The sequence below is a fragment of the Phaseolus vulgaris genome, chromosome 1 (assembly GCF_000499845.2).
Source record: "Phaseolus vulgaris cultivar G19833 chromosome 1, P. vulgaris v2.0, whole genome shotgun sequence".
Lineage (NCBI taxonomy): Eukaryota > Viridiplantae > Streptophyta > Magnoliopsida > Fabales > Fabaceae > Phaseolus > Phaseolus vulgaris.
In genome coordinates, this window is record NC_023759.2 from 47,485,554 (window position 1) to 47,502,619 (window position 17,066).

The window sequence follows — 17,066 nt, forward strand, 5'->3', positions numbered from 1 at the left end:
TATAAGGGAAAACTAACATTATCTTATGACTTTTAGAAAAACTTTTTTCAAATATATTTTCAAAAGAATAAGTTTTATCAATGTTTTCAAAATAAGCTTTTTAAAATAAATTTCTAAACTATGTTTTTGAAAAACTATTCTAGAAACTTATTTTAGGAAGACTCTTCTTGCTCTGAATTTTTTTTTCTTTTGTGTATGGTTGTGTTTTATTGGTAAATATTTTTTTTTTATTCACATATATGCAAATAAACATGTTGAAAAGCAGAGGAGGAGGTTTTCAAATCGATCTTGTGTATCCAACTGCATCTGTTAAATGAAGAAAGCGAGGTGATACAGGTAACATTGTTGAAGGTGACGTGGGTGAAGAAAATATTGTAGTTGAGATGGTCCATGTAGTGGAGAATTAAGCATATACATAAGTGATGACCATAGACAATTATGGAATAAAGTGATGAATTAATAATGTTGACATACATGCATTGAAATTAATGTGCTCTTTATTAGACTACAACTCTCAAATGGTGTTCATTGGCTATTGTGAGATCGTAGTGAGCTGAAATTGGTGTGTTGCGACAGAAAAATGAATAAGTTGAGAGCACCACATGAACAAATATAAGTTGTAGTTGAGTTATCAAATTTAGACGATCAAATTCATGCTAGCTACAACACTGCAAACAAATTATTGTAGAGAGGTGTCATCCATATACAATTTCTTTTCATCTACCTATTGGGACGTGTCAAATTTGTTGTTCTTGCTCATTGTTGGGCAATGTTATGCATACCCTATTTTAGATGCACTTGAGATTATGGAGTTGTTGGTTGAAGTGTTTCATATTGACTGTGTTGTTGTAGCTTCGAAAACTAGACAATCATGAGTAATCATGTGCAACTCAATTGATTGATAGAGATATATAAGAAAACATGCAGCAATAAAGAATGGATAGTTGTTACTAGAGTATATTTTCAAACCCAAAGAATACAATGAACTATAAAAATCATAATACAATTTTGTTTTCCAAACTTTAGAGTTTATAAGATAATTTTTGAACCAAAAAATACATTTTGAACCAATAAAATATCTTATGAACTCTACAAATTCTAGAGTTCGAAATTTTAGAATCCAGAAAAAGAGAAAGAGGAGCGTCAATTAAAAAAATGAAGAAAAGGGTAAATCTGTCATTTAATGTCTTCTATGGAGGTGCAGGAAGAAATTGCCAGGATCTTATCCTACGTCTGTGTTGTATTGCAAATAAAAAACACAAAATAGACCATAAAGGATTCTTACTATTCCCACTCCCCTTATTTACAAGCACCTTCTATTTTATAACTTTTGTCTTGTTCAAATACATTAATACGTTTTTGGTTATCTATATATATTGACAAATTCTTACAATTCAAAAACGATTTTTAAAGCATGAGATGAAATAAAAAATAACCGACAGTCTACAGCATTTTATTTGCGCAAAAAATGTTAATTAAGTACTTATTTAGTAAGTGTTTTTATGCGAAGTTATATTACATGTTTAACAATAAATTTTGTTACAAAAACTTACAAAGAGACATAATCATTTGTTTATATCAGCTGCTACAAATTTTGGTCGCCTAAGATTATCTTTTTTGTCAGTGCTCGGAGGAATAAAACGTGTGGTTCAATCAGTGGCTAAGCTCGATACATAAAACACAGTGAATGGGATATTACCTAAGCCTCTTATTCCTTCTAAGTGGGATAAATTCCAAAAGGAAACTTATTGATGTTGTCATGAACTTCAATTTTAAATAATATCTGTGTTACTAATTTGCTTTTAAATATTTCATTTAATCAAGAGTGGTTAGACACTATTATAAATTCTCATATTTAGTATGTTGATATAAGTTTAAACTAGATCTAACACAAGTTTGAATTTTCATTAAGTAGTATTTGTTCTGTGTGATCATCATAACTGTCCATAAAGAAAAATGCATACAAAAAGTAAGAAAAAAAAAATGAAAAATTCTATTAATTTGGAGAATTCCCCAGGGGTTTTGGTATCTGATTTGGTTGCAAAGGGCATAAAGTAAAAAACAATTTGACGTTAATATGCTTGATTAGAGTTACAGAAAACAACGTTGATGCTTATAATATTCCTCTTAAAAAGGAATAAACCTCATCTTCACCACCCATCTCTATATCCAAAGAAGCAAAAGATTATCCTATTCATATGACAAATTTATATGTATATATGGAGAAGATTGATTCCTGCCCAATTGTGCTTTTGTTGAAGTGGAGTTTAGAGATAGCAATACATGGGCCACAAGCATTTATCATAATTAAATAATACCAAATCCTTCGTTCAAAAAGTTGTGGAGTTGATGAATGAAGAATAAAGTTACAAGTGGTGCAAAAAAATCCATCTTCTCCACCTCAGATTTCACCCATTCATGCGTCACCTCGCACATTCTACAAATTCATGCACGCACACTCTCATATAAATACATTCACGTGATTCTGCTACTACTTAATTCCTCCTGCTACACTCAAACACACCACACCACAAGTGTTGTTTCGTTTCTTTGCGAATTATTGTACTTTCTTTTTCTCTTCTCTAATTAGTATATTGTCCTTCATCATCCATTGCGTAGCCTTCATAATTATTTTTCCATTAGTGACTTTATGCTGTTCACATTGATGATTCATGTTTGATGTATCAGTATCACACCACATTAAATAACTCACTGAGCTCCTTGTTTTTATACTAGGTGGAACCTTATATATACTGAGCTAGAATTTGGAAGTTTGGTTCATACATACCTCTATACTCTCTTCATCTTCTTCATTGGTTCACCAAGTAAGTCTTCAACACATATACACTAACACCTTTGTTAACCTTGCTCTGAAACTTGTTTGTTTTGTAATATAGTAGTATTTCTGTTTCATTTACCTTTGTGATCTCGCTCAAACTGAAACCATTAAGTTACCGAAAGTGATGATACTTGCATTTCAAATTTAAATGGCAAAAGGCAAATATGATGATATTAACGTGTTTGGATCCATGTCCCATATATGGTTTTTCATGTTTACTGAGATGTTGACAGTCACAGCTTCTGCATCCCATACTTAATTTCTTACTTCTCAATGGATTTCCACACATATTATGGTTTACTGAACAGGGTTTTTGTGAACATTGGAATTAACAAACATGTTGCATGTTGATGCAGATTAGAATTTGTGTAAGATGGATACTTCTTGCGGGATTGCTGGAATCAAGTATGATTGCTTGCTTTTCGGTATGAATGATGCCACTCTATCAGTGCACTCTTACATGTTTCCCAAGTTCTACACTTTTGGTTCAAGAGTTACGAAACTGCGCGTGAATTTTCTATTTTTCTGCGCAAGTTTTGTAAGCTCTGCAAACATTATGATGGCAATGATATAATCAAACAGGAGTAGGGACTACAAAGTGTAGAATGATAATTCAAGTTTTGGATGAATTTTATTTGATTTTGAGAGAAAAAGAGAGAAGGGAAAATTAATTACAACGGATAGTAACAATTTTTTTTCTCCTACATAAATTGGAAATAACAACTTAAAAAAGAGGAGTTTTGGAGAGACAATGAAGCTATTATTTCCTTCTTTTTTTCTCATGTCTTCCCCATTCAACTGAACTGAGCCATTGGAAACGTGTTCTGTTAGAATTTTTTAGGAAAACGGGGACTGTTATTTATTTATGGCTCCACCTTTTTCCACAGATATGGACGATACTCTCTATCCATTGAGCTCAGGTCTCAATTTGGCATGTCGGAAGAACATAGAAGGTACAAACACTAACCATGAAAACTACAATATCTCTAGTGTTAAGATAATATGCAAAACATGTCCTTTGGTTAAACTAATCTTGTTTACAGAGTACATGTTAAAACACTTGCATATGGACGAAAGTAAAGTACCAAAGATTTGCCTGGACTTCTACAAGGAATATGGGACAACTATGGCAGGACTAAAGGTAGAGAAATATCGCCATTTTTCACGATTTCCTCTTCATCGTTCTTCCCTTACGAGAATACCAATTTCAGGCTTTTGGTTATGAGTTTGATGATGATGAATTTCATGCCTACGTGCATGGAAGACTACCATACGGGAACCTGAAGCCAGATCCAGTGTTAAGGAACCTTCTGCTTTCCATGCCTCAGCGTAAAATTGTATGTAAATATTTTATGTTAGTTTGTTCAGCGGAGAGCATTCCATATAATTCTAAGACTATAAAATGGCCATCTCAGGTATTCACTAATGCAGATGAAGCACATGCACACCAAGTGCTCAACAGATTGGGCTTGGTAGAATGTTTTGACAGTATCATATGCTTTGAAACGCTTAATCCCCCTAATCACGCAAATGTAACAACTGATAATCGCGTGCTAGCATGGAGTAACTCGTTGAACAAAGAATACTGTAACCAGGTAGAGAGTGAATGTTTCAACTCCAAGACACAAATCCTCTGCAAACCCTCTGTTGAAGCCATTGAAGCCGCCATTCACATTGCTAATGTAGATCCAAGGAAAACGGTACAATCAATTACATGTGTTTTGTTGCATATAATGTAGAAATGGGCGTGCATGGAAATTATGCCTGTGTGTTTATTTATATATTTTGGCCGTCTAGTCTTGGAATCAACTTACTATACCGTCTTTGTTCCCTCTTCCACCCTATGCAGTTGTTCTTTGATGACAGTGCTAGAAACATTGCAAGTGGGAAAGCTGCTGGACTTAACACGGTTATTGTAAGCTATAATTTACTATTCATGAATCCTCTCGGGAAATTTTAGAAATTGAATAGCTATATGATTTATGTACACATCTAACTCAAGTTAACATCTTGGCGGCAGGTGGGACGCTCAGATTTGGTGCCGGGAGCTGACCATGCACTGAACAGCATTCATAACATCAAAGAAGCGTTACCCGAGATATGGGAGGTTGAGGGAGACCAACAGCAAATTATCCAATCTCAAGCAGTTGAAACCATGGTCCTTGCATAGATTTTCCTTTGAACAAGCAAATTTTTACAACCGAGCAATCTCCCAACCATGATGCATAGCAGTTGGCTCCCCACAAACAGTGATGCTTAAAAATGTAAATCATGTTGTTGGGAGCATGTAAACGCAAATAACAAAGCATAAAGAAATGAAAAAGAGAATATTATTGTTCTAAAGATTAAGCACGAGTCTTTGTCATACAAAATATGGGTAATTAGGCACCGACTAATGACAATCCAAACCCATTAACATGACTAGTAAGGGGCAATCGGAACATTGGAAAATGAACTGAAAATCAAAAGAAAAGTAATGTACTTCCGGGTAAGGATCAACCATCTATAGGAAGTTCTCCGCAATTAACAATTCTGCAAGGCTTCCGAGGGACATCTAACCTACTCGTTTCCTGGGATTCAAGTGTTCTCACAACATCCATTCCATCAATGACATGTCCAAAAACAACGTGACGATTGTCTAGCCATGGAGTCTGCATAAAAAAATCAAGACACTTCATATTTTACAGAAGTAAAAAATTTAAAGATTCATATATTTTAGTTAAATAATTGAGCACTGAATATGATAAATAACATCCACAGCAAAATGGTCCAAATCTGTGAAGAAAACATCTTAGATCTGGAAACAGACTTGATAAATACATTCCCTGGTGACTAGTGAGTGAGGGTTTTACAATAAATAACCAGTCAGTGGATATTGAGGTTAGGCTTGATTAGAATTTTGAGCTTACTTTCATTGAGGTTTATCTATTAGTAACTTATAAAAATCAGGAAGGGCAGTAATTGTTTCTCACCTTTACAGTGCAAATGAAAAATTGACTACCATTGGTATTAGGACCAGCATTTGCCATGCTTAGAATTCCAGGACCAGTATGCTTCACTGTAAGAAAGCATTGAAACTAGAAACGTAAGAAGATTGATTAAACTATTTTAAATTGGAAAAGTAGCTTAAACTGAATTTGGAAGACCAATCAGGCAATCACTATTAAAAATTTATTATTAAATATTACTATATAGCCAGAAAAAGAGAGACATACAGGAAAAACTCTCATCTTTAAAACTAGGACCGTAGATACTAATTCCACCAGTTCCCTGCAGCCAATTAAAGCAAATTCTGAGCTAGAATAAACTTCAGTAGCCTCATTGATGCATATACATGGCATGTCAGTGTGAAAGGAAATGCTCTCATCACTACATATATGCAGGCATACAAATAAATATAATAGAGCTCACATTTCCTTCCGTAAAGTCTCCTCCTTGAATCATGAAATCTTTGATTATACGATGGAAGGAGCTTCCTTTGTAACCATACCCTTTCTCACCTGTTAAAAAATTATTCAGCTTGGTATATAAAATTCAATGTTCCACAATCCATTTCAGAGTAAATCCAACGGCAACAAGAAAAATGTTGCAGAAAAACTTAATTGCTTGCCTGTGCACAAAGCACGGAAATTTTCAGCTGTTTTGGGAACATCCTCTCCAAATAGGCCCAAAACAATCCTGCCCAAAGCCTCACCCCCAGCTTCTACGTCAAAGAAACACTTGGTTGTCACCTTGGCTTGAAGCTCTAAAGCCTAAAGGTAACAAAACCATGTAAAAAAATCATGTTAATCACAGCAGAAGAGATTATTGAGCCTTGACAAGACTTTTTCACATTAAACCATTGAATATGATTCCAAACATGGCGTCGTAAATATTAGCAATCACAAATCCAAATACTGAATAATTCTTCATCAACAAGTGGTCTAAATTTTAAGAAAATATTTTCTCCTTCTATTTTCTACTTTTGATAATTACAAAAAATACCACCTTGTTTTGTTTTCACTTGGTTTCTTATTTTAAAAAAATTGTATAAGTGTGAAAATGATGTTCTTCTCAACTCCTGTAATGATGCCCAGTGGAACAAAGAGTAAAACTTAGAGATCCTGAAGGTCTTATCCTTTAGCTTCTCCACTGTCTTGTAATAATACTAGTAACTATTTCACAAACCATAAATTTCAGATGAGAAACTTACATTGTCTGTGGCGTTGACACATGTCATACTCCTATATCTAATTGACTTTGCTTCAGATTGTTGCCTCACAGGAAACCTCATGGCATAGTGTGACCTAGATGCCAACGTTTTACCGTAACCAAGCTGTGACCCTGTACCGCAACAGACCACACGTGGCCTTTGAATCTTAGACACATCTCGGCTACAATTACCCTGAAAAAATGGTGGCAAACTTCTATCATTATTATCAGTTGACACCACCTTTGCAATCCGAAACTCCTAATGGAAAAAGGTGTGAAAAATCAAGTCTTTCATACATTATATCGAATAAAAGCGATTTGGGTGGTTCCAAAAGGGAAAGTCAAAACAGTGCACTTAACAGTAATGCCTTCTTAATAATTGTAAGTATTGGAGGATGAAGAGAAAGAGAAAGAAAGCAGAAACCTGAAGACGAGGAAGTGAGTTCTGACAATGAACAAATTGAGCTGATAATGAAGACGCCATACTCACTAGAACCTTCCCTTGTTGTGCTGTGCGGTGTTGATATTGGAGAACCAGACCCAAAGAGATAAAAGGGTTACAACTATGTGCACTTTTTATATGTAAAAGAAAAAACACATAGTACTTATAGTTTTAAATTTTAATGTATTTTTTATTTTAAAAAATAACCTTTTGTCAATTACATTAATTATCTTTTATTTATTTAATGGTTTACATATATATATATATATATATATATATATAGATGCACTTATTTAATTTAATATGTTTTGCATTTTAATATCAAATAAAAATAGGGGGAAAACTCTAATAAAACAAATAATAGGCAAGCTGTCTTCAGATTATTTTAGTGAACAAATCTAAAGATATTAAGGGATTACTAGAAATAAGAGTATAACATTAATTTTTATTTTTATTTTTGTTTAATGAAATGGGACGATAAAATGAAGGAGGTTTTGGTGTTTATGATTAATGGTCAATCGTGTTAGGTTAGAATATTTTTCTGACTATATAAGAATTTCAGTATTATTATATAGTATTTTACACACAAAAATGTTGCTAGTTATCTATACAATTATGACACTTTGATTTTTATTAATTATATAAGATATGAGATGAATAGAAAGTATAAGTATTGTTTTGATTGGTAGTGCTGGTCCTACCAGGAACTTGACTCACATTGATTTCTCAGTCACCATCTGTGAATTTAAAATGTAAGGTTGATTAATGGAGAAGAGAGAAATGCGTAATGTTTGTTCTCTTTTTCACAAAGTTGTTGCTGATTTTTCTTCGGCTTCTTCTTCATTGTCCCCTAAGTTTTTTTTTCCTGTATCCCACAATTTTCTAAATCTCAAAACTGGTTTTATTTGAAAAAGGCACTGTAATTACCGGAAATTGAAATCTGGGAGTGTGTAACGGATTCATCAATCTGAAACTGAATCATTTTTTTTGTCTGGATGAAGAGGTGTTCTGAAAGCAAATTTTGCATATATTATTGTTTTCTGAATTGTTGAATCTGGAAGCCTAATTCTGTTACGGATTGGTGTATCTGGAATGTTTTTTTTTTAATTATGGATTTTTGAATCTGAAATGCATACTTTTGTTACAGATTGGTAGATCCGGAATACTTTTTTTTTAACGATGGATTTTTAAATGTGAAATGCATATTTTGAATTACGGATTGGTGCATCTGAAATTTTACCAAAAATGCAAATCTGAAAATTTTCCGGATTCCGTACTCCAGAATGCAAAATAATAAATACATTTTTAAGTGCATTTTAGGATTTTTAAAAAATAATAAAGAAATTTTAGTCTTTGCATAACATTGTCGGGGTGCAAGAAAAAAAATGTGGGGTGCATGAAGAAACTGCCCTCTTCTTTTAGTGGTCCATTCTAAGATAGTTTCATTTTTGGGCTTTCACCCAAAAGTGGGAATTTCAGCCCATAAAATGGGCCAGGCTTTGAATGCAAACAATGTTTTTTTACAGCTCCAAAAGAAATAACTCCTTCGCCGCTTCTTTCTGTGTAACTTCTATAAAAAAAAATTATTTCAAAAATATATTTATGTAAAAAAATTAAAATATATAAAATTTATGATGTGGCATAGTTTATATTTTGGATTAAATAATCTAATCTAAAATCTTGAAATTCAGAATAATTTTTCTAAAAATATATTTTGGATTACATAATTCAAAAACTATTTTTAGATTTAATATAAGATTTTGAATTTTATAAATTTGGATAATATTTCTAAATTTGAAAGTGTACTGGTATGGACCAAAAGGTCAATACCAAGTTCGGCTTCCACAGTCGGGCCGACTGAATGATACACGTTCGTGCAAGTCGATCGATACCTTCGGTCCAGTAATGCTCAAATCAAGGATCAGTAAAACTAAACCATCATTAAGAATTAGGTAATACACATCAAAGTACAATCCACATCAATAATTCAGCCCAACAAGGTAAGCTCATTAAAATAATATAAATAACGCACATTCCAAGAAGTAGGTACGTCATTAATTATTGTACTTTGACACATGAGTGTCGAACACCCCTTGCTAACTTGAGCATCAGAGTGTCTTTTGCAAATACCTTCATTCGACATTTCTCAAGAGATCAAGTGATCAAGCAACCGAGACCCAAAGAAGTAGTAGGAAGACTGAAGGAGTAAACTGAAGTATAGGTCAACCGCCTGATAGAAAGAAAAAACGAAACTGCTCAATAGTTCTCTAGATTTCATCTCCCTAACAAGAAAAAAAAATATCTTTTAAATTATATAATTCATAATATTTTTGAAAAACAAAATAACTAATAAAAAAACAGTGGAGGTTCTTGTAGATACTGTGATGATATAAAGTAGTAGAAGAAAGAAAGTGAAAAAGGTGTGTGAGATTTTAAAGCTTAATTTATTTTTTTATTGAAGAAAAAAAAATATTTTATTTAATATGTGTTGATGTAAGAATGTATGAAGTTGCAGAAAGATCCAACCTCACTCCTTCCAAAAAAATGTGTCTAACCTAGGATCACACCCTTCTTTTACATGGTTAATGCCGTGACTGGTGATAGGAATTAGTTATCATCATACTTAACTAATTATTTGGATTAAGCCTAATAAAAGACTAATGTATTAGGGAAAATACCTTTTAAGAAAGTCGAGGGTAAAAAAATTACAAGTAACGATATATGAACAATTATATAGATTACAATTAAAAAAAATAACTTTTATTTAAATGCAATAATTTTAAATTTATATTAATCAAATTATAATTATAACTCGTGACGTTTCAATTTCATTTTTCAATTATTAAATTAACATTTTCTACAAATTATTCAACAACCAATTAACGCTTACACAGTTGATATTCCCAATATCTTTTTTTTTGTATTTTAATGGTTTTTAATAAAGTGAATGAGAATAAAGGGTTTGTTGGGTGTATTAAAAACGTCTTCCTCACACGTAACAGAGCATCCATTACATGTCATGTCTCGCATAAAACAAATAAATGAAACTTGAAACCTGGTTTGATCAGTGACGTACATTGTTCATCCAACAGCTTTAATGTATTCGTTGAGACTTTAAAATAACTAACACACGTTTCTCGGAAAAATATTTATTGTAAACTTAAAAGTCGTATCAATAAAAAATCAAGGTCCTACAGTTTTTAAGAAAATGTTTCTTAAAATTTGACTAAAAAATTATAAAAAAATGAAACCAAATGCACTTGAGACAGAATGTACGACAACACAGTTCACAATTTTGGCTAGAGTTGAGTATTGAGGTTAAGATTTAATTAGTGACATAGCTTCGATCTTACTCAAATTGTAACTTTGAAATAGTTATTACCGTGTTGGTCTTACCTTCAACACAAATTGTAAAAGTTTAAGACCGTTTATATTTTGAGAAAACATTTGCTACTTTAATTTTTATAATAAATTAACAAGACTTACAATATTTTTTTGTTTAATCAATGATCTCAAAAGTTGTTTAAAAATATGTAACTCGATAAATAAAGTGAGTCTAGATAGTATTTCAAACTGGTTGTACAATTGTTGACGTTTGATTAGTCTGGTGACTCCTTTGACTCTCACTTCAAGTCTCATTCTTTAATTGTTAGTTCTCGGTCGGGGTTGATCTGAAAATGATACTCCGACAATTAAGTAAGTACTCGGTATACGAAGTGCATACTAAGAACTGATTAAAAACGTAATTTACACATCTGAAAGTATGAATTTATAGTGTTTAGTCATGGGTTTGGGTCAAACCTATCATATATCAGTGTTAGTTTTATTCTAATAAGGTTCCTTGATTTATCGGAGTGTAGGAGTTCTTGAAACTGTCTTAAATATTATTTATTGTATATGTTTTAAGTGTATCTTAGACCAATGTGACATGACTTATCTTATGTCGATAGATACAAAATAAAAGTAATACAATTAACCGACTACCAGCTTTTTGATATTAACGATAACAACTTATAAATAGAAAAAAAAAATATTTATTCAAACTTATTTCAAAATAACTATTGTCTCTCAAAAGCTTTTTTTTCTTTGTGTTTTTTTCACTATTTTATAAAAATGTAAAAATTTATTCAACATTTTTAATATTAAAGTGAAAAACTTATAAATAAATAAAAGATAGTTATTCAAACTTCTTTCAAAATAACTGTTGTCTCTCTAAAGCTTTTTTTTTCTTTTTGTTTTTTTTTACTATTTTATAAAAATGTAAACATTTATTTAACATTTTGAAGATTGGAGTATGTCATAAGAATCACAGTAAAAATAAAAACAAGTTTATTTGATCAGTTTATTCTTTAAAGATCAACTTTCATGTGAAATACGTAGAGTTTGAACTTTTGATTTAGTGTTAAGTAAACTAAAGAAGCAAGGGAGACTACTTAGTTTTAAATAGTAGTTTATGTTAGATGATTTGGATGTGAATGTGAGGTGACATGGTCACACTCATTCAAATTTCTTAGAAATTTTGTGTGTTGATTTTATTTGAGCTTGAAATGTATTTGTTGGTTTTTAAACGTGGATGAAATATGATTGAAATATGTGTGTATATGATTGAATTTATATATGTATAAGTTTCTCTTTTAAAATTATAACTTACCCTATTTTTTTATCAAATAGGACCTGTGTTACAGAAATAGAAAGAATATTGTAGATGGAAAAACTCAATAAGTTAAAAAGTGAGAAAAAAAAAAAAAAATATATATATATATATATATATATATATATATATATTTGGAAGTCATATATTAGATAATACAAGTGTAACAAGAGATATGTTACAATTAGACTCTTTAAATTCTCTATGTTAATTTAATCTATTATTAGTGTTATTTTAATCTATTATTGGTGATAACATTTATTACTTAGTCACTTGAAATCACTGCCTTTAATAAGTGTAGGCAACTTGTTTTATCACATCACATTAATGTGACAACCATAAAAGAAACTACACCATCAATCCGTAACATAGCTGTTTACTTAGTTCCTTAATTAATTTTTGGTTTTGTACTCTCGTTACTTTTCCTCTTCACCTCATTATTTTCCACAGAACATCGACCTTGTTAAAGTAAATTTGTATTAACCCCAATGATGCAAAATATGATGAGACCTGGTATTTGTAAGATGCTTAAAAGAGAAGGTTGCAGTAAGTATAATGCATTTTGTTAGTTAGCAGAAAGAAAGGTATCGTTGAAAAAAATATTCTTAAGAGCGTAAAACGTGATATGGCGAAACCTGAAGTCAGCGGATGTTTTATAATAATAGTTAAAAGGTTTGAAATGATAGGCACTGAGTTTGGGTCATCCATCGTCACTGCACACTGCATAGTGGGTTTGGTTACTAGTTATTGTGGAGAAGTTGGTGCCTATGCTCTTCGGGAATCACTTTTCCCTCACTTTTTTTATCTAATTCTTCCTACTATTCTTTTTCTTTCAAATAATACTAATATTTATTTTCAAATAATTATAAAATAAATTACTTACTTAATGTATCATCGGATAGTTTCGGAATATCTCGATATCTGACATACAATGTTTAAATACTTTACGATAAAAACAAGAAAAATTAGGTAATACATCCTTAAATATGATTTGTATGTTCGATTCAATAATAACATAGTTATCATCATAATCGTATAAATAGACATAACAATCAAGATAAATATACGTCACTACTACATTTTTATTATATCAAATACTTTAAAGTTGAAATACTTTTTATAAATATTCTCTCTAGAAAACAAAGAACGGAGAAAAAAAAGCATAATCAAACAAAAAGTGTTACGTCCCTTTATACAAGAACATTTAATAATTTAAAAACAAAAATTATCCTCAAACTTGTGAACAAAAGTTATCCCAAAATTGTGAGTTGAAAACATGCAAAAGCAAAAGGTTTACATGGTTATTACAAGTTTGCAACTTGAAGACTTTTTCAGAAGACTTTGTTTTCACCTTATACGTGAGACAAAAATGTAGCCCCAACATTGGGGCCTTACAATTAATGAGGAACAGTGGCAGGGTAAACAATTTAAACAACTTACGTGGCTAATGCATTCTCAATAATACGAAGCCACAAGTCATGAAATAGAAAATTAGAGTATCATTGATTTTTCTTTTCAAACTTTTTCGGATTGATCGGTCCTTGTCTATAATTAGGAAACTATTTTCCAATTATGTCAAACAATGAAAAATACCTCACCTACACGTTTATTTTCACTTCAAGTTTACTGATTTTTTTAAAAGATGTATTTAGTATATTAGATATTTATAAATGTGTAGAATAAATGATTTATTTGATGAATATTGTACAAATAATAATAAGTGTTTGAAAGAATATGAGAAAAGAAAAGCGATGTTAAAAAATTATTGGGTATGTCCCACTGGATTCCACCCATCCAATTTCATTGATGAGAGTGATGATGGGGCATAGCTAATTTATTGACTTCAACGGCACCAAAAACTAGCAATCATTCGGACCAAAATATGTACACTATTATATAAGCTATTCCATCAAAATTATTTATATATAAAGTGGTGATACATGTACCAATAATTTGTAATATTTTTTATTTAAAGTTTGTATTTAATTTACCTCCTAAACCCAATGAAAGAGACCCTCCATTTTTTATTCTTATTTCTTCATAGTCAAACCAAATATCTACTCCTACTACTATACTACCAAGGACTAAAGTTACATTTTTTTTTATCATATATAGTTTTTACAAATTATGTTATATGATATAACTTTTTAATCACAGAGTATTTATGGATGAATTTTTTTTTTACAAAAAGCAAGTGTATTTTTTGTTATTAAATTAGTGCTTTCCTCAACAACTAATTTACGCACTCTTTCATAAAAATATATATGTTGTATCAAATTCGTATAAATTCGTATATATGTGTGGATGACGAGGACAAAGTAATATTGATCAACTCGATACACAATCTTCTGTAGTGCTAGTAATTCTTTTATTTTTTAAAGTCTTTCACTCTCGCGCGCGTTTCGTCGGTCGGTGGGATACTTGCGATTGCACTCCGACGCTTAAGTCAGTACTAGTGATTAGTATGTCCTTTTATATAGTAAAAACGTACCTTTTTCTCCTTTCTAAAATCTCTTTTATAGGTTGACTTGAGTCTTCACACTCGCGTAAGCGAGATAACCGGTTGCCAATACATGTGTAGTGGCTTCTTAATATTAAGGAAGTGTGTTTCGACGTGCCTTTGACCTATTCAACGTTAATTGTAACTACTTTCTTGTCACATATTTATTATCTTATACTATTAATTCATATATTCGATTGTCCGAATCCGACCGGTACAATATAGTATAAAAGAAAAAAGATATATTATAAAAAATATATATTTATTTTTTAATTGCTCTTAAAAATATAAATGACTATTTTACATTATCAGTAGTCATCCTCGCATATTAAAGAGAGAGTTGAAGTAATTATATAAAATGTGAGTTGTTACCCATGCATCTAGAAATAAAATATATTATAGACTTAGTTAATTTTATAATGAATGTGTATACACTTTTTTTTATATTATTATCCAACCATAAATTATGAATATAAGAAATCTATCATTATTTAAAATCACATTAAGAAACTATTTCATCTACTGATAATGATTTTTTTTATGCTGTATATACTTGTCTATTTGACTAAGCACTTATTTGTAAAAACTCTCCTTTTATATTTTATACATGTTTAATTATTATACATGCTTAATTAAACTCGGAGTTACTCGTAAACTTAATTATTTTTTATCAAACAAATTTATTTTATTAAGTGTTCAATTTTTTTTTGTATTTTTTTAATTAAGTACTTATTATTTGTTTCTATCGTCAACTTGATTATTATAGTTGTTATAATGTATTGTCATTGTTTACAAATCTTTATATAAAAAATATAAAACAAAGTATCTCTCAAATATTTAGTATTTTCAATTGATTTTTCGTTAAAAAAATTTATTCCTTTAAATGTTTAATTTTTTTATTTAATTTTTTAATTAATTATTTCTCATCAATATAAATAAGGTGAGCCATTTAACATTACAGACTTGGATAATTCAATAATTAATTTCAGAAATTTTAATTATTTCTACCGCATAATATTATTTTTTGTAGTTTGAATTTACAAAATCAAATAGTCATATCAATTCACTTTGACAATAATAAAAGTAACAGAGAAACTCAATCGAAAACTATAATTTTTTTTTTACATTTAATCAAATAATATTTTTAATAGAATTTAAATTAAAAATACTTGTAATAATAAAACATTTAAAATTTAATTATATATTTTTATTTTCTTTGTGAAAACACGTAAATAAGGATATATATAAGATAAAAATTATATTATTTTGATAAATAATAAGAACTCAATTAAAAAATATAAAAGTTTAGATATTCAATAATATAATAAATATTTTAAACAAAGTCACTTAGAAATATTAAAATTTATTATAAACTTAATTATATCTAAGTCGTCAAGTTTTTTTATTGATATTTTTTACACTCATTGCAAATAACCATTAATATTTTTTTTTCTAGGTTTAGTATTTCCTGTATAAAAAATAAAAAAAATTTAGTTAATAAAATTAGTATATACCACTATTAACGTATTCGTTAAAAAATCATATTTGTCATACATTCATACATGGCAACATCAATATTTGTGATTGGATAATTTTATTATAATGTTTTATACTCTCAATATACGCATTATTTGCTAAAAAATAATTGCTTTAACATTATTAATACAAAATATTTCTATTTCTAATGTTAAAATTTTGTAAGTGAACAGAAATAGTTAGTGGATCCTTTATTATATTTATTATATTGTTTATGTTAAATTTCACAACAATTAAAAATGTTAACTTTTTTATTATTATAGATACGCGGGCGGTGTGTGTGTATATATATATATATATTAAAACTTGTACTTCTTTATTTAATAAAATAAATAACATTATATAAATATTAATTCCAGAAAAATATTTGTGGGTATAAATGACATAATATTTTGGAATTATCATTTGAAATAATAAATATTAATTTGGTAAATAGTTTTATATTAAATAAGTCATTTGTTTTTGGATATATTTATTCTATTATTGTAATTTTTATTATATAAAATTGGATTGTTTTGTCATTGTAATATAAATTTTCACATTCTAGATTTGAATGTTGGGTGGGATATGTCTTTTAAGTAATAACATAATACATAATGTCTGCATGGTGTTATATATCTCAGTGACAAACAAAAATTAAGAACTAAGTAAATAAAAATTATATATTTTTGAAGATACTTTTGTGTATAAACGACATAACATCATTAAAAAATATGATGAAAAAATTAAATATTTGTTTTGTAAATATAATTTTATACTAAATATGCTAAATAATTTCTGTAACACATTCATTTAATTATTTTGATTTTTGTGATAAAATAATTTAGTATTGCAGTTCTTGTAAGAGTTTACATTATATTATTATGACACATGAGTCATGAATTGGAATGTCATCATGTTATATATT

General features: G+C 29.7%; 2 protein-coding genes across 3 annotated transcripts; one reads left to right on the top strand and one right to left on the bottom strand.

Annotated features, from left to right (window-relative positions):
* The first annotated feature begins 2,442 nt into the window (after positions 1–2,442).
* Positions 2,443–5,182, top strand: LOC137814852 (uncharacterized protein C24B11.05). 2 transcript variants are annotated; one of them, XM_068617772.1, is made up of 9 exons: positions 2,457–2,562; positions 2,737–2,825; positions 3,196–3,264; positions 3,727–3,792; positions 3,883–3,980; positions 4,051–4,176; positions 4,255–4,539; positions 4,689–4,754; positions 4,860–5,182. In XM_068617772.1, the coding sequence occupies exons 3-9, from the start codon at positions 3,213–3,215 to the stop codon at positions 5,007–5,009; spliced, it is 843 nt and encodes a 280-aa protein (XP_068473873.1). In that variant the 5' UTR covers positions 2,457–2,562; positions 2,737–2,825; positions 3,196–3,212; the 3' UTR covers positions 5,010–5,182. The 2 variants fall into 2 exon arrangements, with proteins under 2 accessions (XP_068473872.1, XP_068473873.1); XM_068617771.1 differs by having other exon boundaries at positions 2,443–2,562; positions 4,051–4,539.
* LOC137814853 (peptidyl-prolyl cis-trans isomerase, chloroplastic) lies at positions 5,150–7,606 on the bottom strand. Its single transcript, XM_068617773.1, has 7 exons — positions 7,455–7,606; positions 7,032–7,223; positions 6,450–6,591; positions 6,251–6,339; positions 6,055–6,109; positions 5,812–5,897; positions 5,150–5,490 (listed from the first exon to the last, which is right to left on the bottom strand). The coding sequence occupies exons 1-7, from the start codon at positions 7,512–7,514 to the stop codon at positions 5,335–5,337; spliced, it is 780 nt and encodes a 259-aa protein (XP_068473874.1). The 5' UTR covers positions 7,515–7,606; the 3' UTR covers positions 5,150–5,334.
* Positions 7,607–17,066: the final 9,460 nt, after the last annotated feature.

What these genes read in the sequence shown, in the direction of transcription:
- LOC137814852 (XM_068617771.1), top strand. Translation starts at nt 3,213, where the DNA reads ATGGATACTTCTTGCGGGATTGCTGGAATCAAGTATGATTGCTTGCTT. An exon ending in GTATGATTGCTTGCTTTTCG is followed by an intron (nt 3,265 to 3,726) that starts GTATGAATGATG and finishes CTTTTTCCACAG; the next exon opens with ATATGGACGATACTCTCTAT. An exon ending in ATGTAGATCCAAGGAAAACG is followed by an intron (nt 4,540 to 4,688) that starts GTACAATCAATT and finishes CACCCTATGCAG; the next exon opens with TTGTTCTTTGATGACAGTGC.
- LOC137814853 (XM_068617773.1), bottom strand. Translation starts at nt 7,514, where the DNA reads ATGGCGTCTTCATTATCAGCTCAATTTGTTCATTGTCAGAACTCACTT. An exon ending in GTGTCAACGCCACAGACAAT is followed by an intron (nt 6,592 to 7,031) that starts GTAAGTTTCTCA and finishes TGTTACCTTTAG; the next exon opens with GCTTTAGAGCTTCAAGCCAA. An exon ending in TTTTCATTTGCACTGTAAAG is followed by an intron (nt 5,491 to 5,811) that starts GTGAGAAACAAT and finishes TTTTTTATGCAG; the next exon opens with ACTCCATGGCTAGACAATCG.